This window comes from Xiphophorus couchianus, chromosome 8, assembly GCF_001444195.1.
Source record: "Xiphophorus couchianus chromosome 8, X_couchianus-1.0, whole genome shotgun sequence".
In the NCBI taxonomy this organism is placed as follows: domain Eukaryota; kingdom Metazoa; phylum Chordata; class Actinopteri; order Cyprinodontiformes; family Poeciliidae; genus Xiphophorus; species Xiphophorus couchianus.
The window spans coordinates 15,246,363-15,270,648 of record NC_040235.1 but is presented as its reverse complement, the minus strand read 5'-3'; the positions used below and the strand labels follow the sequence as shown (position 1 = coordinate 15,270,648).

At 38.6% G+C, this 24,286-nt stretch overlaps 1 protein-coding gene across 4 annotated transcripts in view; it reads left to right on the top strand.

Annotated features, from left to right (window-relative positions):
* Positions 1-24,286, top strand: part of unc5cb (unc-5 netrin receptor Cb) — a 143,277-nt gene that overhangs the window by 96,275 nt on the left and 22,716 nt on the right. Inside the window, exons 5-8 of one of the 4 annotated variants that reach the window (XM_028025379.1) lie at positions 13,046-13,226; positions 18,023-18,190; positions 18,450-18,614; positions 24,049-24,105. In XM_028025379.1, coding sequence (XP_027881180.1) covers positions 13,046-13,226; positions 18,023-18,190; positions 18,450-18,614; positions 24,049-24,105 — 571 coding nt within the window. The remainder of the gene's footprint in view (positions 1-13,045; positions 13,227-18,022; positions 18,191-18,449; positions 18,615-24,048; positions 24,106-24,286) is intronic. The other 3 variants (XM_028025381.1, XM_028025380.1, XM_028025383.1) reach the window with 3 other exon arrangements.

Below are 24,286 nucleotides of genomic sequence, written 5' to 3'. Positions count from 1 at the left end.
ATTTAGGGTTACACACAATCTGACCGCAGGTTAGATATCCAAAAAGATGAATGGGCAGAGTTCCTTTTTCTGTGTTTAAATATATAATACTTGAAGTTGTAGTTGCAGCAAAAGGAGGTTCTATGAAATATAACTAATCAGTTTGATTTGTATTTTTGCAAGACATTTTAAAAACACTTCACAGAAATGTGTTGTTTTTTTACAATAAAACCCAATTAAATAATAATTTTTTAAAAAAGTAGATATGAATACTTTTGCTAGACATTTTACTCTGTGCTTCAGAAGCCAATAAATTTACTATATATTGCTGCATGAGTCAATACTCTGTCTGCTGACAGTTTTTTGTAACAAACCTCATTTTTGTGCACAAATTGGTGCTTAAAAGATTCTTTTCACATGGTAATATACCCGTTTTACCCTAGTGCCAGGTGATTTAGAGGGGGGAAAGGAATAACTAAAAGCTGCTTTTTCATCTGTGTTTGTGAGGCCTTTTTTTCTCACACAGTCTTGCCAAAGAGAAGCCTTGGAAAAAAGCAGATGGGGCTAAGGCTGTGGTTACATATGAATTTACAGAAAAAATGCAGCAGCCGCTGCAAAGGGAAGAGATCTGTCATATTTCACCCACTCAAGACACACAAAATATAGAGAGGATGAAAGAAGTTGAAGGCAGAAGGAGGAGAGCTGTTATGGTTTTGTCAGGGCTTGATTCACTGGGATGTTGTCAGGCCTCCAGTGGGCTGTTGGTTCACTCAGTGGTTCCTTTGCAGGCCTTTAGCCAGTTACTGAGAGGCTGGAAGAAGGGCAGCCTGTGGCTGAGCTATAAAAGCATTGCTCCCACAGCACTTTTGGATTTTTTATGTGAACTCTATGTGACAGATATTGTGCCGTGCATGAAAAGGACAAGCAGGACATATACTTGTGCTGATTGTTCATTGTCAGGTGAACATCTTGTGTCACAACCAGGGAAAATAATTTTCCTTGTTGTTGATTGCACATTGTGACTGTAGCTGACCAGCAGGTAGTTCGAGAGTTATTACTGGATTAAAAAGGAGAAATCAAAAGCTGTTTGGTTTCTCTTTTTTCAAAATACAATGGGTTACTTGGAAAAAATGTTAATGGTTTAAAAATAGGGCTGCAGCATATTAGCATTGATGTACCAATGATGATTGTGAATCAGTATACTGTGCAGCCCCCATGTTGTACAAAGTCATTTTTAACCATTGTTTTAGAGGCTTTTGTAATGCTAGCTGAATTTAAAAACAAACAATTAGGAGGGAGGCAACCAACTAACATAACCTTTGACATTCATTTCATCGTCTGTTAAAGAATTGTTTGCTGCAACTTTGATTTTGTGACCTTGTGTAATGTTTGTCCCTCATGCAGCATTTACACTCCTACTCAAAAGGTGGAGCCGAAACATAGAGAATCAAGATCACTAGCAGAAGAAAACAAACAACAATGAGCTTTTGTTCTAGGAAATTTGGTGGGGCGACTTGCTATTTTTCATTTTTCAGGAAACCAACAGAAAAACATTTCTTTTTTGTTCTCCTCTTCTGAGTAGACAGTTGCCGAACCAGTACACCATCGCCCCCTGCGAGACTGGACTCAAACAATATAAATCTCTGAGTTTAAATCCATTCTTAAACTAACAAAAAGTAGTATGAATAAAACTGCCAATGTGTCAATAGGTTCAAGCAGAGTACATTCAAGGACATGGAGATGTTGTGGCTCAGATAGAGACAAAATAAGACAGTTCAGAATCTAGCAAAAATAGAGAAAATAGATATATACAGAAAGAAGAAACATCTTTAGCAAAATCACTGACGTGAACAAAAATACTAAATAGATGCATGTACAACAAAACTAAGTCCATAGCTTTCTATCACTTTTAGTAAAAAAAAAAAAATCCCTGCACTATTTGATCCCAGTGAGCTCCAGCCCTTCTTTTTTGTCTTCCCGCATTTTTGGCCATTTACATCAGCAGCCGTAAGGATGGTTAACCAAAGTAATAACATCCTATGTTGGTTCTATTTAAGTATTTGTGATTCTTTGATGGGTTTCTTTTTGCCAGGCTGTTGCCCTCAAAAAGTAAAGATTCTGCTGACTAGTCCAGATAGTTTCTGTGATGGTTCTGCAAATTTCCCTAACGAAAAATCTGAAGCAATTTAGAGTTCAACTCGAGGTACGCTAACAGATATTTTTGAATAGTTTTTTTTGCAGTTGATGCATACATTTAGCCGAGTACAGCTAGTCCCTGGATACTGGAAAACGCACCACACAGTAACCCACACTCACAAAGAAAACAAGCAGCAGGCATTTATTTTGGCTCTCCTTGCGACCATTACCAGTGGAACTTTGGCCTGGGCGTACTGAAAAACAGAGAGTGAGGTTTCTGAAGCAGCATAGGGTTTCAGGCATGTATGGTCTGAATAAATTAGATACTCAGCAGGCTCTCTTAAGAGCCATTGTTACACGTTTCCATAGCCATGAATATTTGATATATACTTAATCAGGAACAGGGGGGAAAATGTAACTGTTGAGAAGTTCAAGGAACAATGAGGAGGGAGCCATTTAGCAGTAAAGGACACTGTTTCGCTATTATGTGGGCTTAACTGGGAGCTGCATGTAGTTATAGTAATAAAGGTAAAAATAGGGTGGGGTTCCATCAGCTCAGTGCAGATCTTTCCCCCTTTGAATACCACCATGAAGCTCTTTCATCAACTTCTGAAGGGCTTCTCCACAAGCAAGGCTGGCCCCTTTTCATACTTCAAAAATATGTGGCAGGCTCATAAAATGGACAGCTAAAAGAATGTAGCATTATTGTGCTTTTTCTTCTGCTGAAGGCCCCATCTCCATTTCACAGCACTTGTCACGGCCCTGAGACAAAGACGAAAGTTCAGAGGTGATGCTGCACAGCGAGCTGCTAAGCCCGTTTCCATGGGAGCAGGATTTTAATTCAGGCATCGCCTCCGTCAGCCGGGGTCCTGCCGTGTTATCGCGGGTAACGAGTCATTGATGCTCCGTGGGGAACAGGCCTCACTGCCATGATTAAGTCCATTGGCTTTGCTGAGAAAAAAGCAGAGTAACACAAAGATCTGCTGTTCAAGCTTCTCCATCTGGAAAAAAGGAAAATGTAAACAAAAGAATTTTAACACTTGAGTCAGAAAGGCCAAATTTAAGATTTCATACATATATTCTTTTAGATTGCTGAGCACACCAGAATGTGTTATATTTGTGTTTTGCTCCAAAGTTTCAGGGTCTAAAAATGATGTTTGACATTTAAACTATTTTAATGTGCATAAATAAATCAGTCTCACAATCCATCACATACTTTAAATAAAATCAGCAAAACTACTTACCATTCCATTGAATGATTTCTGTTACAGATTTGTAGAAACAAGAGCCTTCTGTATAAGATAAACATTTATTTAGGCTCAATAAAAGATAATCACACCTAATTTAAATTATGTTAAGAAGGAGCATATTGTGTTGCAGTGGTTATAGTGGGTGCAGTGGTTATAGTGGGTGCACCGTATGCAGATGCTAAAGACCTTGATGCAGCCATCTCAAGTTCAAGTCCCATCACCTGCCTTTCCCTCCATCTCTTTGCCCTTTCCTGTTGGCAGAGAGAAGTCCATTGGCTTTGCTATGTGGTTGCTGAAATCTGATTTAATGTCTCAATAGCAAATTAACCCAGATTTATTGGGAATTTTAATGTGTTTATTTCAAATAAAGTTCCCTAGAGCTGAAAAAATTCTCAAAAAAAAAAAAAAAATTTATATATATATATATATATATATATATATATAAATATGTGCGTGTGCTAAGGATCAATTGGAGCTAGTACTAGAACCCAGAATTAAAAAGTATAATTAACCAGACTGATTGGAATTCTGTAATAACAGAAAACTCTGAAAGATAAATAAATATTACTCCAACAGCCTAAATGGGGAATCTTTATATACTGTATATGGGCCATTCAAACTATTTGACCAAATTAAAGATCAAATATTTACCTGTCTGTGGAAGTCTTGGAACATTATTCTAACCTTGTTTTCTAACTCTGTTCTAATTTCTCACAGTAAAATGCAATGAGCATTGTAACCTTGTAAGAAATTCAAACTTAACGTATCTTACTAAAGGACTTTTTTTGCCTCAACAATTCAAAGTGGCTTAATTTACACATGGGAATAAGAAAAATAAAGAAACTGAACTTAAAGAGTACGAAAACACAATGAAAGCAATAAAACTGAGGTTAACTTGAAATGAAACAATGTGGAAAATTGCAATGCCTGCTTTTAATTAGCTCCCTAGTTCTAGGAGCCTGTACTTTCTCCCCAAAAAATTTATTTTACTTTTCAAATTCTCATTTTTCAATATTACGTGTACATGTTTTCTTTCTTATTTTTATGAAAGCGACCAATGTTTTTGTGCCTTTAGAGTTTGTGGTCTGTGTTTTCTGGTTCAACACATAGCAAAGCTGCTATAATCTTTAAACAACACATCAACTAATACATGCTTACCTTCATTGGTAATGCTAAATGATGCCTTGATTCTCCATATACGAATACAGAACGTCAATAAACATGCGTCTTGCTCTGCTGAGGATCCCTGCTGAAAGGACAGGCTAACTAACTTACTTGGATAAGAATATGTTCTTGTTGTTCCAATTAATTAAGTTTGCATAAATATCACCATCAGAGCTGTTTTCTGCGTCATAAACAAGGCTATTTGTTTTATTAGCCATAGTTATTGATGAACAGTGTTACACAGCAGACAGGTCTCCATCAGCAGGCTGTTGGTTTGAGGAAGAGCTGAGCTTTGGCTGGATTGGTCACAAATCAATTTGTCCAAGAGATGGCAGAAGATGAGATGTGCTTCCCTTTATTGTGAAATCTTGGGACACTTTAATTGGTACAGACTTGGCATAATAATAACTTGTTTACAATGTGGGATGTTTCTATAGAAACTCCAATAAATTCCAATCAATCTAATTGCTGAGCTTTATTGACATTGCCAGCTTTCCTTTCAGTATACACCACATGAATGACTGGTATTCTTGATTATTAGTTACCTTAGTAATAGCTTAGTTTCACTTTAAAGGTGATTTGGAAGCCAACCAGAAGCAGCATATTAGCTTGCCTTGCCAACAAGAAGCTAAGCACTTTTTTCCAGGAAGAATGGGGCCTCCTTGAGCTATGAAGTGGTACCAGGAATGTCAAGAGTTACGGCACTTCAGTGCCCACGGAAACAGCTAAGTGCATTTTCATCAAGACTCCCTGTGGGAGTTAATGTGTTAGTGGGGACCCAACTACAGCCCTGTTGCAGCCAACCAAAGATTGCCCTTCAGGTGCTCACCTGCCAATCACCAAAGTTTTCCAGTGTAAAGGCTGTGATTTCCTGTAATGGCTCACATTTGTGAGCTTTTGGTTTTCTCCGTGAGTCTCTTCTCTTCTTGCTGTCACATTCCAGTGGGTCAGCTTTACCTGGAAAATGTCATGCCGAAGAAGCTTTCTGTGCTGCAGTCTATTCATTGGGGCTTCCTGTGAGTAAGAAAAGACTTTTAAAAAGAGATAGAAATGTGCTTTCAAAACTAATGAGTGAACTACTTCACTGTGTTGCATGGGCTATGGCTATGACTTGGCAAAATAACATTCCTTTGCATTTGGCTCCAAAATTTCCACGATAGAAAAGTTTATCACTTAAGACATTCAAATGGATCACAGAGTGAAAGAATGGAGTCATTTTATCATTGACATTGAAAAGGGGAAGTTGGATGTTTACTCTCAAGGCAGCTATTCGGTGTCATTATGGCTTCTTATTAAGCTACAGTGGAGAAAGAAATCTTGAGTCAGTGTATTCAACTGCGAGAAGTTATGTTGCTCTCTCAACACTCAACCTAATTACCCACCTTTAACCCTACCCAGTGGAACATAAACAGCACAGTGGCACTGACAAAAACTTGCTGTACTTCTGCTGCAAAGTCTTCTATAAAAAAATCCAGCCATACGCTGACATTACATAAAGGGGGTCTGACCATGTTCGCTTCTACAGTGCATTCTGGTCCAAATCTTATATTGGATTGTCAGTCTATCAAAAGTGATTTAAAGTGTGTTTTTTTCATTATCAAATGTCAACACAATATTTTTGACAACAACCATTTCAATTCATTCCATTGTTGCCTAATAATTGTATTAATTGATTAAACTAAAATTAAATCTTAAATCAGCTAAATACTACTCACTTCTTCAAATGCTAGAAAAGAAAAATCTGTGAATTCAATAGCCTTGATCCCAACACACACACGCACACGCCTACACTTTTCAGAGTGGGATTCTGTCAAAAGCAACACATGATCAAAATATAGGACTTGATATTCCCAAAATCCCCATCATGTTTTCATTTTCAGACCCACTTAATATGTGTTTTGAATATGCCAGCATACATGGGAATCTAGAAAATAGTTTGACAGCAGCTTTCACATTTTTGGATTAGTCAATATTTGCAGCAGCAACTGTATATTTGCTTCTATTCAGTATCGTCGCATTCCTCTGTCCTGTCTAATCAACACCATCTAATCTGCAAGTTGAAAATAAATTTTTACCATCAGGTCTCAAGACATCGTACCTTTGTGAATTTGGGCTTGTGAATATTTATATCGCTCACAATCCCACACTTGTCATGCATGCATCTGCAGAGCATATGGCTTCTTCTCTGACAATAAATGATTTAATTATCAGTTGGTAACCTATTGTGGTTCATCCTCCAGGTTTGTCATTCGACTCTGGAGAGGAAATGCTGTGAAAAAAGGGATAAATGAATAATTTAGGCGAGACAGCTAGTTAGACTTCACATGAAGGAGCTGAAGATCTCATAATGACTTCTTTGTCGCACATTTCTGAGGAAGATTTTTTTTCTTCACCTTTCTTGTCTTTTCACACCCTTCTCTTCCCCCACACACTGCTGTGCACTCTATTTCTGACTCTGCAGTGAGTAATGACTGCTTTTACCTCGCGTTGGTTCTTAACAAGTGTGTGGATTGTATATAGTGTGTTCTGTGTATTAGGCTAATTAATGTTGTGCTGGCACAACCAGGCAGAGCACTGAGGCGTCCCACTTGGTGGCTACTCCCACGTTGCTGCTGCAGTGTGGTTTGCAGCCAGGTTTGTAGACTAAAGGGGGGAAGGAATGACAGTGGTAGGACATTGAAGAAGAACCCTGAATTTGGATTGAACTTTATATGTGTTTACAGTTTCTGGCAGCTACTAATGAAATTTTTTAAATCAATAATTGATCATGTGTCATATGCTAGATCACATTTGTGATAAAATGCTGATATAAAGTCACCTTTAGCTCTAAGGCATCTAGAAATTTTCCAAATTTCTTCGGTGATTGGAACAAGTTTAGAATATGGATCTGAAGTAGCAGCTGTTCAAGGTCAGATTATTATTTTGAATTTGCAAAACAAATAAAAAGTCTTCACACAGATGTTTACACAAGTGGTCCTCATATCCAGGCCTCAAGGACTGGTTTCCTCCAGCTTTTGGATGCATCCCTTGTCCAACACACCTGCATCAGATGGATGAATTACCTCCTCAGTATTCAGTAAAGTTCTCCAGAGGTCTGCTAATGGCCTGATTATTTGAGTCGTAGTGCTGAAGCAAAGAGATGGATCTAAAAGTTGTAGGACGCCAATCCCCTAGGTCTGGAGATACAGACCCCAGTTCTACTGTAGATCTATAATTAAAGAAATACACAACTTGAAAAAATTGTCATTTAAGGACCACAGATACAGCTTTGGCTCACTGTGTGAAAAATATTAATATTATGTGTTTTGAACTATTTCACATTTTGTCTCAGTATGAGGACAACTTCTCTGTGTTTCAGAGACCAACGTAGGAAAAGTACAATTGTGAAGTTTAAGAAAAATAATGGAGCACTATGAATATGTTTTAGAGATAAATATATAAGTTTTTTTTACTCTCTTTAATACCCCTTAATAAAATTCAGTGCACTCTTTTGCCTTCAAAAGCTGCATAATTGCTTGAACATTGCTTTTTGCTAAGGCCTTGGAAATTTATTAGGGAATATTAGTGACAGGTTAGAGAAAAAGTTTAAAGAAGTTTAAAACCGGGTTAGTCTGCAAAGCAATATTCTAGACTTTTAACATTACACAGATTACAGTTCAGTCGATCATCAAGAAATAAAGTTAACTGCAAAGCTACCAAGCTGTTACCATGACAGACTGGCAAGGAAGCAGCAGCGAGACCCACTGTTACTCTGAAAAAGCTGCAGAGATTCAAAGCTCAGATGTAAGGGATTCCATTTTGATAAATTATTAGATTTTTCTACCTTCATGTGAAACACTACATGTTAAAAATGTAACACTGCACATTATCTCAAACACACACCATTTCCACAACAACATACTGTGGGGATTTCTTTCTTCAGAGGGAATAAAAAGCTAATAAAAATGTATTGGGCTTGTGGCTGGAGCTTATTACACAACGTATCACTAAAGAAAACCTGTTAAAAGCCAAAAATTGTCTCAAGACTGTTGCAGAGGTTCACCTGCCAGCAGGACCTAAACAGCCAGAGTTACAAAAATCTAATCTGGAATTTTCTGCAAAATTTTTAAACCTGTCCACAGATATCCAGATATGGGAGTTTGAACTATATTGCAAAGCAGAATGAGCAAATACTTATGCTTTCAGGTGTGCGAAGCTGGCAGAAACATAGATTGATGCTGCACTTGCAGCAAATGATGTTTTTACAAAGAATTAACTCAGGTTATCTAAAATATACAGCATATACACACAACACACTCTTCAAGACTAATTATCATTTTCTTCCCACATGTTACTTTATGTTGGACTGTCACATAAAGTCATAATAAAAAGTAGTTAGGTTTACAAAGTTAAAATTATTGGTAATGTTCAACTTATTTACTTTGCTTTAGACAATGTCCAACACATTTTGATCCTGATCATGTTGGTCTTTTTCATTGCTTTGGGTTAATTATGATGTTTTGTTTTTCTGTCAATGCGAACCTTTTCCTTCGGATAACCAGTTAGGTCTTCACAGCTCCACCTATAATCCCAAAACGTGCCCATCTTTTATTCTCACATGTCCACCCTCGATCCTCTCCAATGATAGATTAAATGTATATTTTGACACTGTGGTAACTGTTCTCATACAGATGCACCTGCTCCCTCCTCTCCGTCGTGTTTTTCCCTGCATTGCTCCTTTTTCACATCTTCCTCTCCTCCACTCTGGGTCTAAGTTTCCATCTTGCTGTCTGTCACTTGGCTGTATCCGATGACAGCTGACATGTGGCAATTTCCCGGTCGTTAATGACAAGAAATGTGCCAATTACCTCTCTGGATGTTTCGCTGCCAATCAGACACTAACGAGCTGTGAGAGTGTGTCTTTGCATGAGCGTGCACATGTGTACGCTTCTACGTCTGCAGGCATCAAAGAAGATTGGGGAATTGCAAAAAGAGCTATAGTGTTTTGCAGACTTTGATCATGTGAAATTTGCTGAAGAAATTGTTTTGCCATTTTCTCTTGGTTTTAGCACAGGATTAAATATTGGTGATCTGTTGTTACTTTTATTCACACTTTCCAGTTTATAATATAAAATTCTGCCACAATCTTTTTCCTTGTCACTCTTTTTCCTTCCCGCCCCTCCATCTGCACTGAAAGGTTCTTTTGTTCAAATTTTAATTACCTTTTCCCGTAAAAGTGCTCTTGACATTTGAACGCAGCACGTCTGGAAAGTCTGCCTCTATGATTGGTGAAAATTGGATAATCACCTCTTTGTATCTACTGTCAATCTCTTTTTCTCACCAAAAACCCCCTTCTGATGCTTTTTACCAGTGCCTTCTTCTCAGCATCGACTGACGCAAGTACGAAAAGAGAAAATATTTATCATGTCAAGTAAAAAAAAAAAAAAAAAAGACCCATTCTTTCTCTTGTTTGCATCATTTAATTTGTTCTATTCAGGATTTTTTCAGCACAAGAACAAAAGACACAGAAAGTGACAATGAGATCACTGTCAAATCTTTGTTCTCTAAACTCCTGGGCCCTTCTCTCTCCCTCTCTTTCTGGCAGAATATTTTTTGATTCATTCAGAATTAAGACTAGATTTCATTTTAACCCAAATATCCACTAACAGCCTTTCCTGCCCCTATTACCTACATGCCTTTAGACATTATTTAAAAATGACTTGCAGTCTATCATCTTGACTGTTTCTAAACATACTTTTCTAGACTTATTTAATAACCTTATATGATAAAAGTAAAAGACCCTGCAGATCACTGAACTCTGACAGTGTGATGCTCAACTCCTGAAAATCACGACAGATGTCTGCAGCTTCAGCAGATGTCAGGACAAATAAGTTGAAATGAAATAGAAGAAGCAGATTTAGCCACTGTGGGCTAAGATGACTAATTATAAATAGTATAGATGATCACGTTTCACATGAGCTAGCTTAAACTTTGGCTGGCACAGATTAAAACTGATTCCTGAAAATGTCCTCAGGTAAGAACACAACTTCAAACACAAAGTAGTTTGCATCCATTTATGAGATTTCTAATGGGATAAATATACATTTTTATATAGCTTTTTTTAATTGTAGTGTACTGTATTTTACATTTTCATGTACAATGATCAGGAAAATGGGTAATTGAATGAGATTTTCTCTTTGATTTCAAGTTAACCCAAAATTATTTGTACCTTTGCCAGATTTTAAATGAAAACTATTGCTGGTCAACAAAGATGTTTGCTTCTGTGATAACTGTCTTTTAAATAAGCTCTGCCTTAAATTGTCAGTGGTTTATATGAAAACCTACATTTTAACCCAGCAGACTTGGTGATAGACAGTTTATTGCATCCTCTATGCTTTGCAATAAAAGTAATGCTGCATTTAATTGCAGCCAAATCAAATAAGCGAAAGGTTTAGTTTCAGTTTGCAGACAGACAGCGATGGAATCATATCTCTCCTGGCTCCATGAAATTGATTATGCTGATACATGTTTATGAAGGAAAACACTCATAAACACCAAATCTGCAGAGAAAACACATCAAGAATATGGAGGTTTACTGTAAACTGCCGCTCATATAACTCTCACACCCGCTGTTTGTTGAGACTCAGGTATGCTATGGGAGTAGAGTGTTATGAGATGCATCATGTTGATGTTGCACACCTTGATTTGAGAGACGTTTAGTGTGAAACGCTAAAGAAAGTTTTTTTTTTCTCAGGCATATTCAGCGTGTTCCCACTGGATAAGAGGAAGAAGGCGTTTTGCAGAGGTGTTATGCCGCAGGCGTCTCTTAATGTTTGTCACCTCAAACTGAGGCAGATAGTGGTGGAGCTGGTACACCGCTTCAAGCGTAGCACCTGGTGCAGTTTCATAAATCAGTCAATCTTCTTTTTTAAGAGACTTCTAACAATGGTGGTCTTATAACAATGGCCAATTGTGAGTCAGATGGCGTTTCTGTAGATATCCAACAACAGTGGTTGTTTTGTCTTGGCAGGACTCATAACAGGTTATTGCCCCACTTTTGGAGATACATTATCTCCCCTGAGAAGGACACTTTATAAACATCCAGCCTTATCTTCGTCTGTTCTCCTCATCAAGTCCCACTCCTAGCGGGGTACCTCGATGCACAGGAAGGTAGCCTGTTTGCCAGGCGTACTCATCGCTGGACAGTTCCTTTGAAGAAAACCAAACACCCAGGAAATATGTTTGAATCAAAGTGACTGCAGAAAGCGAGAAAGGCACGTGTTGTTCTTTTGAAGAATAAGAAAGAAAAAAAAAACTCTGAACCTTCACACCTCTTAAAGAGAAAAGGGGGATCTTGGAGAATTACAGTCAAATAAAGGCTCCAAATGATTCCTTGTTCTGCGATGGAGCCAGGCGTTCAATATCGGAGTGATTCAGAGAAATGAAACTCATAAGGAAAGGTCAGAGAGCCTCTCGGCTTTCGCAGTTGTAGAGAGTTTGCTTTTCTCCACTGCCTGACAATGCTGCTGTTACTGTAGTGCTTTGTTCTGGGGAAGAATAAAAAGAGCATGATAGCTATTGACTTTTTGTAGTCAGACCTCTGAGACATAAACAACGGTGCTGTAATCCTGACTTTCACTGCTGTATGAGAAATTGGACAGAAACAGGAAAAACTATGGCAGTTTAAATGCTTCAACGATTGTGAGTTTTTCTCCTATAATTTAATGAGGTCATTCTATCCTTTATTTATTGTCTTTTCCAGCGGCGGTTCTTGTATGAATGCTGCCATAGACGAGCCCCTTTTTCTTCACCTATGTAGATATCCATACATACATTCATTGTTTTTGACTCCTTAATCTTTGCAAGGGTGTTTGGGTTTTCACATCTTTAGAGTTGATGTTTAACCTGCCTTGCATGGTTTTGAACTGTGGAACAAGGGCAAAGCCCCAAAAGAGTACTGACACATACATTGGGTCAACTTGCAAATCCTATTTAGGATTGGATTTAAGGATTTAAGCACGGACCCTTGTTGAGGCACAGAACCCATACTGACAACTGTAGTCTGCTGTTTTTAAGATTCTGTAATCAATTTAGAGTTAGGATTGTCCACAAATGACCTGTTTACATATTGCGATTGTTATGTTTGTGTCAGTTTTAGGTTGCCCTGTCACCAAAAAGTTATCTAAAAGACAATCTTTGGTGACTGTTTTTGACAAGCTTAAGTCCTAAACTTTAAAGAATCTGTGTTCAGTGCATCATAATTCAGGTTAAGTTTGACCAGTCTAGGTATTTTATTCAAATTTTGAACTAAATTTGGTCAAAGATAGTTTTTAGTTTAGCATTGAAATTCAGTGTCATTACTTCTGCAAGCAATTACGACCATATTTTCTTATAATGTATGCACAAGATGAGGAAAAATAACCAATAGAAATGAGTTCAATGTAGGAATAGATAAAACCATTACTGCTCATGTTTTTCATCCCAAAATACTGGCTGTTGTAATTTTTAAAAAAATATTTTTTTTATTTCATTTTTAGGTGGAATGGTTAAAGAATGAAGAAGTTATTGATCCTGCAGACGACAGAAACTTCTACATCACCATCGACCACAACCTGATAATAAAACAAGCCCGCCTCTCCGACACCGCTAACTACACCTGCGTGGCGAAGAACATTGTGGCCAAAAGACGCAGCACCACCGCCACAGTTATTGTCTATGGTAAAACTCCGTCTTATACTCCGGTTCCAACTTTTCATGACTCCAACTCAGTTCTTCTGGCATCTTTCAAACAGTTTAGTAATGCTCACTGTTTTTGACAGTGTTAATCTGATAATTCACCAACTCAAACGCTCAACCATTTGATCTGAAAAACTTCCACATCAGCCACATGACAGGTTTGTGAAGTCAGAGGAAAAAGTGTTGAATCCTGTCACAAGGTCGGCTCAAGTCAAAATAAATCAAATTTCAAAGTCGCTGTGCATGAAGTGGGAATCAGTCTGTCACCCGTAGAGAGTAACATTTGCTCATTTTGTTTCTGCCGGAAGGTGTGTGGGGAGCAGAGGATTTACGGTTTTCTGAACTGTGAGAGAGGTGTAGATGTAGCTGAGCCGTTCTTAAAGAGACCCCCGCTGTGGCTCCTGCATAGGCTCAGCTACCGTCTCCCCAACATCAACCAGCTTGGTTCTTGCCGCACAGCATGGCTATAGAGATAAACTTCAACAAGTGTAGGAGGCTCAAGACTGAACAAATGACACATAACACAAATGCTCTTTAGATACAATATCACTGTTTTTTGAGTGAAAATAGCTTTATAGCTCAATTAATCAAAACTTATAGCTTCTGTCTTCTTTGTTCAATTTGTTCCTGATTGCAAACTGCTCACAGCTATTATACTCTGTAAGAATACCTCTGATAACTTTTTTTACCATATGTCTTCCAGCTTTTAGTATATAATAGCTATATTATATCCATGTCTTCTGTTGAGAAATATGTACAACAGCGAAAAGGAATCCAATTGCAAGATATGCAAGAACTCAAGGAAAAATTGCAGAAAAGTCATAATGTCACACATGGAACACCAAACTCCGGTAATTATTACATACCATTGCATTAGCCAACCAAGATGAAAGTTGTGGGATGTTACAAGGGTGAGGAATTATATCTCAGTTTACCTAGTGAGTAAGAGAGAATTATGAGAAATGTTGTCTTGAGAGAGGTAACAGACCAGCACCCTAACCTGATATTTGAAAGCACTCCGTGACAAGCTCGATGTGCCTGTATATCATCACAGTGATAAGTAATGGCTTGTGATAGAAATTGCAATTGAAAAGAAAAGAAAAAAACTCTGTTAGACTTCCAGCTGATGCAATTTCTGCCCCATGTCTCTCCACTGTTACCAGTTTTATCTAATGACAACTAACTTTTTTACAAACAATGGACACATGCATCTTAAATAAACACTGCATCAGTCTTTTCTTTTCTGAAAACGTAATGGTCTCCTTTATGATGCTTTTTGCTTTATACTGTTTCTAAATGCTTTGCAAGACAACAGTAACGCCGATTGCAGTGTCACTATCAGTGTTGTATAAAGTACTGAAATTTCAGAGTCAAGTAAAAGTATAAGTACCTCTCCAAAATATGACTTTGGTAAAAGTCCTAGTCACTGACTGAAATGTTACTTGAGTTAAAGTCTTAAAGTATCTGAAACTTGTACTTAAGTATGGAAATTACTGTAAAAATGGATGTACTCAAGTAATGTAATGAAAAGTACAAGTAAAAAGTAAAACAAAGCAAATGCAGTTTGAATGACATTTTTTATATTTTGGTAAACTTGTCAAATACACTTAAAATAATGTACACAACCAAGTGCAGGCAAAATTAAACCTGCTAATAGATATACCTGCAGGCATCATTTAGTTAAGAAAATTAGGTGCTTTACCTATAGCACAAGGTTAACTTAACCTGCTTTACAACTGAACCAGCTTCTTAGTATACCCTCCAGGACAGAAAATACAAAGTTTTTGTAAGCCTTAAGTTTTCCCTTTAAGTAAGGTCAGTGCTGAAAATGAGAAAAATAAATAGTACAGAAAATGCGGCCAACATGAAGAAAAAGAGCTGTTACGGTTACTCTTCTTCACAAATCAGTGAATCAGTCAATGCTACAGTCAGTAGGTGGTGCACACAACTGGTCATTATGCAAAAGAAAAAAAGAATTGGGAGGGAAATGCAGCTTATTGGCATCTGTAAACCTGGTTTTGAACTTGCATGCCTTTCCTATATTCGTTAAATTTAGTCTAAATTGCTATCGCTATGGCTTCTTTCCCCCCTTGAACAGAGGAGTCTAGGTAGCCTGCTACAGTCAACATTAAGCCTAAGCTAAATACACCACGTGTGGAACTGAAACAATGCCAAACAAAGTTCATTTATGGTCAACGTTTCACAATACAGTAGTGCCTAGTGACCAAGCTATAGTTACTGAAACAGGAGGATTATAACCATTTCATAAGAAGTTACCTCGATGTGTTTCTTCAAGTTGGACGGGGAGTTTTTGTAAGATAGAATTTCCACATCTTCGGGCAGGAATAACATACACTTCATGCGGTACGACGAATCTTTAACACCCACGAAAGAGTGTATTGTGTTTAAATAAGGCCATGGGCTCTCATCACCAGCTGGTGGTCCCCCTGGAGCCATGTCCGACGTAGTTGCAGTCGTTGTGGTCTCCGTCTCCTCCTCCATGTGGCTGCTGCTGATTGCGAGACTTGCTTTGTGTTTAATGGGAGAAGCGAAACAGGTGTATCCTATTGGAGGTGATGAACAAGCCCAGGCAAGTAGGCTACGGACTTTGTTCGGTAGCCTGCTTGCTACTTGCTAATCAGTAGGTGGGGTCAAAACACTTTGTTTCTCTCTCTGGCTTTTTTGTAACGAGTAACTAAACCACACATTGAAAATGTATCGGAGTAAAAGTACGCAATTAAGTTCGGAAATATAGTGAAGTAAAAGTGAAAGTCATCAAAAATTTTCATACTCAAGGAAAGTATGAAGTACTCCAAAATATACTTAAGTAAAGTAGTGAAGTATTTTTACTTCGTTACTATACAACACTGGTCACTATATTTCATACTTTCAAGCTGGAAGATTTTCAAGGGTTAAACAACATGATAAATGTCCTTTAAATACAGATTCAGTAGATGCACATAAATAATATAGAAGTGACCAGATGCTTGCAACCGATACTGCCACCAGGGTAAAGTTTCAAATCCATAATCTTCTCATCTCTTTCTTCCATCCCCGACTCTCTCCTGGACCTGCAAGTGGTGTTACATTCATGGAGGGACTTTGTTTTGTTTATCAACTATTTTTCACAGCTGAGTGGATACTGACAATAATGTAGCCATTTGGGGATCAGTGCAACAGTACTGTACAAATGTAGAAGAGCAGATTTCAGACACAAGGCTTTCATGTCACCAGCACAGTCTTTTAGGATTAAGTGTCAAAAAAGTGCTTTGATGTCAGCTCATTCTTTTCATTTCAAAGATGGTATACTCACACATTCAAGTACAATTGTGCTGCATGTGTAAGTATTCATACTGCCCCATGCAGCAGGATAGAAATACCCTACGGATGAGGGAGAGTTGTTTGATACCAGTGATGGGGGAAAAACTGAGATGGATTTGCAGTATTTCCAAACCAACTCACAAAAAGGACACTGGGAAGAGGAGATGACAACAAAATCTGGGTTTGGAGAGAGACAATGAGCGAAGGAGAGAAGATGGAGCTCTAATCCCCCGTAGGAAAGAAAAAAAAAGACAGCACAGACATCTTGGCTCTCCTTTGAGACCAATGTTTTTAGGAGGGGGTTTTCCACTCACCATGTCACATTTGAAAGTTGTTGGCTTTGAGGGGCCCGGTTTCACCATCTCAAATGCCACAGACTTGTTCTCAGCCACAAGCCCTGGTGTCACTCTGCACTGGATTTAGCTGCCGACAGAGATGGATGAGGGAGGTAAGAGATGCATTAGGAGGAATCAGTGAATGGAAAAGGCAGCAACTGGACCAAAATTGACACGCTGGCCGCATCAGATAGTAATCACCCAAGATGACACGGCCCAAATGCAAAATCTGAACAGTTAAAACATGTTATGTGATGTGCACATGACTGGACATGGGCTTTCTTAATAGGGGATTCTTTTACTTCACAAAAACAACATTTGTGTTTAGCCTAATATTTTAGAGAAAACACTCTTATTTAATGTTACATTTATATATATTTTTTAACCATAAAGGAGGCTACAGCATATTTTCTGCTAAGGCAAAGTATTAATGTATCATGTCTAATTGATGCAGAAAGATACTGTGATGGTCAAAAAAAGAGTAAAAATATGTGGGTCATACTTTTGAATCATAAGTAATATCATCATTGTAGCTTTCAGCAGTGCTGTTACAATTCTATCATATTTCCACGATACCATGCAGACCTAATTAGGATGATGCTACCGATTTATGTGAGAGCAGATATTGGTAAACATCTCTGCACCAATTCAGTCATTCAAAATTATGATGGAGTTGATATTTTATAATACCTTTAGCATCCTACATTAAGAATTAGCTAAATGAGCACAGCTTAGATTGATCTGTGTAGAGTAAGTAGACCTTTACATTAACATTTCCAAAAGACTGCCGACATTCTGTAATCCAGCATGGAAATGGACTTTAACCTCCTAACTGTCTTGAGGACATTGGTGTCCTCGTAGAACCATAGTCTGATATGAAAGCACTTTGGGGGGGAAAGATAGGACAGCCTGAATGAGGAGTCTAGGTTTTTGTAGAAAATATATATAGAATCTTCTTAATCCTTTGTGCTTCCAGTCTCTATTTTTATTAACTACTAATCATACTGGATGATCCCCATCTCTCACTTTAGTCACCAGATGACTTTTTTTTTTTGCTTTGTCAAAGACTTGTTCATTTGTTCATGCTCCTGAGTTGAAGCCTCTTCTAACCTTTTTTTCCAGTAAATGGTGGATGGTCAACATGGACAGAGTGGTCAGTGTGTAACAGCCGCTGTGGCCGTGGTTACCAGAAACGGACGCGCAGCTGTACCAACCCAGCCCCACTGAACGGAGGTTCAATCTGTGAAGGACAGGGCATCCAGAAGCTGCCATGCAATCCTCTCTGCCCAGGTATGGCAACAACAACAACAACAACAAAAACAAAACAAAATGATACACCCACCTATTAATGGGCTAAAAAGGGTTCAGCAGCACAAAACTGGGTACATAACATGATGCAACTTTGCTTGCATATTGTGTCTCCATGCTTACATGTACCTATTCTCGCTGTTTCAATCAAATCCACTCACCCACTCACGCACTCATTTGTCTCCATCTTCCTCATTTCACTCATTCGACCCTCATCCATGTCCTGTCTGCTGTGTGATAGTGGATGGCCTGTGGACAGAGTGGAGTAAGTGGTCCACCTGTGGGACAGAGTGCACCCACTACAGGAGGAGGGAATGCAGCGCCCCGGCACCCAAAAACGGAGGGAAGGACTGTGAGGGCGTGGTGCTCCAATCTAAGAACTGCACGGACGGGCTGTGCATGCAGAGTAAGTACCCATGCTAATCCTGTGCTACTCTCTCTGAACCCGCCGATCCAGAAGAATCTCTTCGTCTTTTGACCAGAAGTTTTCGCTGTGCTCTTTCATCGCCATGTGTTTCACACCCACATATAACACTTTCGCCTTGTCTATCACTCAGCTTTTCTTCACCTCACTCAGAAAAACAAGAGCAGAAGCTGGAAAGCTTCTGTCTTTATCTGTCTCATTTTATTCACACTTTTTTTTTTTTCCAAAAATACCGAGCTTCAACCCAGGAGAACATATGGTGGTATCCTGTAGTTTATATGTACTCATCAAGGGCTTGAATATCATCAAACGCCTTGACTGATTTATTTGAACTGTTCTTTTACCTGGGTGGATTGATTACCAGACACTTCACTTAATTTAATAAAACAAGAACTTTGTGTACAATTTTGAACTTATTAACAATTTTCTCTGTTCCACACAGGGGTAGAATTACACATTCAGGACCAAATATATGCACAGAAAGCGTTAGGCTTTTCCTCGCTCTTTTTTTCTTGTGGAAGTTAAAATAGTTTAAAGTGTTTAAAATGTTTATCAGTTTTAACCTTTGTCCAGGAGGCATCCTGAGTAGAACCTAACTAGAACCTAGAACAGTTTAAAACTGCTAAGTCCATACTTGGTGGTGGTGGTGGTGGTGGGAGGGAATGACATTTTCAGCATTACTCATTCTCCCTTTAAATTTCTGACCAGTCATACAACAACAAAAAAATGGTGAAAACCCCCAAAGCAGGGAACATGTACAGCCCTACTGCACAGAAGAAATACAGATCACATACAACAAAAAGTGAATGGAGACAACATGATGGCAAGAAACATGTAAAGAATTGGAATCCATGACATAGACTGAGAACAAATCAGGAGCATAAATACTGGGAAGGTAATTTGTGGAGTGGGAGCAGGCGAGATAGATTAAACGAATGTGGAACAGCTGCAGGGAAGAATAAAAATAGACGTTTAATGAGGAAATGACTAAACACCAGCAAACGCAGGGAGAATGTCCTGATCAGATGAACAATGACTAAATAAAACATGACCAAATGCCAAAGTCTTAAGAAATACAATACAAGTGAACAGGAACAGATGTGAAAGATACTTGAGAGAAACTGAGCTATTAAAACCAAACAAAGCCTACAAACTAAAAACAGAACCAAAACTAAATACATTTTGGTGAATGTGTATGTACAGTACATATTTGAGCCCAGCTGTAAAATGTTGAACCCTGTTACGAAATGCAGAAATCCTTGATTTTTTCAAACTTGTGCATCTAATTCTTATTTTTTAACAATCATTGAGGTTGAATGTTTTATCATCATTCCACCGTGGGAAAAGAGTGGCTTCAATAAATCTTGAAAAGCCCAAAATGAACTACATTGATACCCCTAATAATACACGTACATCTCTGACCAGAACTGTACATGTAATTTTGAGCTGTTCTCTGGGAAGTTCTGGCACACGCTGTATTTAGGCTTGCTCCGAAATATTCATTTACTGGTCTTACTGCGTTGATGTTGACAAAACAACAGATAAAAGCCAGTTTGTGATGAAGCCAGACCTTTTTTTTCTCGCAAGCAGAGAATTGTTTACTTATGCCGTTTCTGCCAGGAAGTTAAAAACAGCCGCACGGTTTGCCTAATCCAACAATCCTGCCCCCACTTATTTATAACACATTCACAGATTGAAATCATGAATTTATAGCTTTGATGTGTGTGTGTTTTCGACATGGCGGGGCCGTCACAGGGTGAAGTATTTGGCCCCTTCGGCTTCGTCTGAGTAAATGATCTTTGCCATCTTTTCTTCAACAACAAGAGGAAGGGGATGAGCTGTGGAGAGAGGCAAATGCTGCACAGAAACTGAGTTAGACCCTGTCTAGTTTTATAAAACTCTTTTGCAATAAACATCTTTGGAGGTGTTAGATCCAATCACTGTCACTTGCTCCTTCATCATGTGTAAACCTATTACAGATGGTGATTGTGACACTAATTATATAACAGAGGCTCAGCTGCTAGGTGTCTTAAATTTAATAGAGCTGGCAAACACTTTGTGCAGCTTCTGTTGCACCACATTGTAAATGGCTACTAGTTGTAATGCATCATAAGTTAGAGTCAACATTATATTACTAATCAAAGTCCATATTTATTAAGTAAATAAATGTGTCTGCAGAGTACTAGGCCAGGAAATGTCGTATTCAGAAAGTGGATTACACAAATGCATTAGCTGATTTTGTTGAGCTGATTATACATTGCTTTGCAGAAGCACTCCTGCCCTTGGAACTTTTAATAAAAATTTTGTCACATTAAAACTACAGACTATATATTGCTTTTATTTGGATATAAAGGCCAAGAAGTACATTGGACATTTCAGGGTTGAAATTGTGGAGAAGTTTTCTGGAGGAGCTGCAGAAATCTATGGCTCAGGTGGGAGAATCAGCTAGCAGGACAACTATCAGTCATGGATTCCACAAATATGGGATCTATTGAGCAACAAGAAGAAAGTTAATGTTGAAAGAAAGACATATTGAAGTCTGGAAGAGGCCATTTAGGGAACACAGCCGATATGGGAGAAGATGTGCTGCCCAAATGAGACAATCTTGATTATACTATCCTACGTTTGAAACATGGTAATGGCAGCATAATGCTGCAGCAATACTTTCTTCAGCCAAAGCTGATTAGATGTGATTGGAAGATGGATGGAGCTAAATATGGAGCAATCCGGGGAGACAACCTGTTAGATGCTAAAATTAACTAGAGACTGGCAAGAAGGTTTGCCTTCCAGTGGGACAACACCCTGGATCGTACAACTAGACCTGTCATCAGATAGTTTTAATAAAAACATATCCTATATGATATATAAATAATTTGGCATCTGTAACAAGACTCAAAAAAGCATGTTTGCAGTCATTCTTCCTCTAATCTCAATAAACATAAGCTACTTTGTTAAGAAGAACAAGGAAATGTCAATCACTAGTGCTGCAAAGCTGATAGAGACACACCCTGAAAGATTTTCAGTTGTAATTACAGAAAAAGTAAGAGTCTGAGGTTTGAATACAAATACACGCCACAAAGATTTATGTTTATACAAATATTTAAAAAAACTTACATTTATTTCGTAAAATTTAATGTTGGTCTGTTACATTAAATCCCAACAAAATGTTCTAGTTTGTGATTTTAATTTAAAACATTTAAGACAAGAACACAAAAACATTGGGGAAAAAAATCTGTGAAAGAAAGTGTAAGAACGTGTTTTTTTTTTTTTTTGCTTCAGCATAGCAACATATGTTAACCCAACTCTCACCTGCCCTTGTTCTCGCCTGGCTCAGCTCCACCTGTCCCAAAAGCATTAGTTCTTGGTGGATTGATGGCTAGTTTGCCGAGAATATAGAGCCATAATGATATAGATTCAGGATCATTTCAGAGATTGATTTTTTTTAGAAGCTAAGAGGCCAGAGCCACTTATGCCAATGCTAACGACCATTTCCACAAGCATTTAGGAGAACGGCCCATTATCTGAAAGCTCATGTTATGGCAAATATGATTGGGAATGGAAGTTGTGTGCAATCCGAACTCACCTCGGACGGTTGATTTGCTCCCTGCAGTGCAGAGCTGGAATCTGAGCAAACACGTGTCTGTGGATTTCGTTGCAGTTTGATCTTATTTTCTGATGTTTGAATTTATTTAAATCACTTCAATTGCAGTCCATCACAGAGCTCTGCCTGAAGGAATCTGATCTGGCCAGAGCTGAAACAGGGCCTGATGTTTCAGGCATCCATATCTCCTCACTGTAGAAACACAACTGACCCCAGTCAAAAAGGAAAGAGTTGTGTGATACTTTACTTTACAGCTTGTTTATTGCATTTTAACAGTCAGGGAGTTTTGGGTGTTACATTTACTAAAGTTAAATATCGTAAAATTGATCCAGAAAGGTTGCACTCTGCACATTCAGAGAAAACCTTTGGATTTCTAACTTGTTCAGCTACCACAGTTCACCATGGGTGACCTGTCTGTGTTTGGCACTTCCCCTGTGGTCTGTGTTTCTGAATTCATATGTTGTTTGCTGAGCCTTCGGTAACCCCGCTCGCAGACATGACATTTTCTTGACATATCGATCCACAGAACAGGGAAATCCAGACACCAGCAAGGGTGCATGGTTTAATGCTGTGAGACAAGACGGCACAATTACGATGCCAAGCTTGATTTCTACTATTTACACTTTGGCTTAAAGGTCTTGATCAAATTGTCTCTGGATGTTTGGTTTCACATAGATTAATAAGTAGCAGAGACTGAAATTAACCTTTTAAATTTTTTAATAATGGCTCTTTTCACAAACAAAAGAACAAAGTAGGCCTCCAAGATTGGAAAATTGTCAAGCTAAAGGAGTAATGTTCAACACTCACATTGATTACCTGTGCTATGATCCCAACTTCCTTCCTGGATCTATAAGTAGAGTGAAAAAAAAGGATTTTTTTTCTCTGTCTGGAGCTGCTTGTTTTCCTCTGGAGCCCATCCACTAAAGAAGCTATTATGCTGGTTTTCCAGTACTCTCAGTCTGGATATATGGAAACTTCACAGGATGGGTTCAGAAGGGGCATCCGCTTACTGTCGCCTCCCGCTTGCTCCAACCCTGCATCCCCAACGCCTGATTGCATGCACCGACCTCATCTATTACATCATTGATTTTCCTGTCAGTCCACTTGTCTTCCTGTGGCACTCTCCCTTTCCAATAAGGATTTCATTGTTTGTATAGTTGTTTATGGATGTCTCAGGGAGACTGAATATTATGTGTGCTTGTGTGCTGGCTCTGCCTTTCAGTCTGGCCCCAGCTAAAGCTTCTAAAATACCAGCAGGAGCCAGAAAACCTTCTATGCCGAAGATTTCCTAAATCTCCCAATCGCACGTGTCCAATTTTTCTAATCGCTGTCCTTCAGCTTTCTCCTCTTCCCGCTTTCTTAACATAATCATTCCTTTTATCTCGTGCACTAACGTCTCCATCCACCTTCCAGTGACAGATGCAAGGCTGTAGGTTCTATTGACTCTGCTGGAGCTCGTACTTTATCAGCCCCTCCATTCCCCTCACCTGCCAGCATCTGTCCTGCTGCTGCCGAAGCACTAAGCCCACTTGATGGATCGTGCCGCTTCCTCAGAGAGCCTCCATGTTCTCCCCCTGTTTTCCCTTCATTCATCTCTATACAGCATGCACAGATACGGCAAGGAGGGGGGGCTAAATCAAGAACGATCACATCCCTGTGTCATCGCTCTTGCTCATGGGTTTGTCGCTGTCTCATTTGTTGAGTTAGTTTTTCTGTTTGAAATTTGATTTTCATCATCCCTCTTTCTTTGCCCTCCCACCTTACCTCTCACACCCTCCTCCCCATCCACAACCTTTTCTTTCTTTTTTTTTAAAGGTTCCTTATATCAGAAGTCTACTGAGGCTAATGACGAGGGTGATTTTGGAAATTCATGTGAGTTGTTGTTTATTTTCATCTTTTAATTTCTTTTTTTTCTTGTTGTTTGCTGTTATTCCCATGCATGTATATGTCTCTGTCTCCACCTTTTGTTTTGTTTTTGTTGGTGTTTTTTTTATAAGCAGCTTATGAACAAACTGTATTTGCCACTACAGTCTAACAAATTTGACATTGAAAA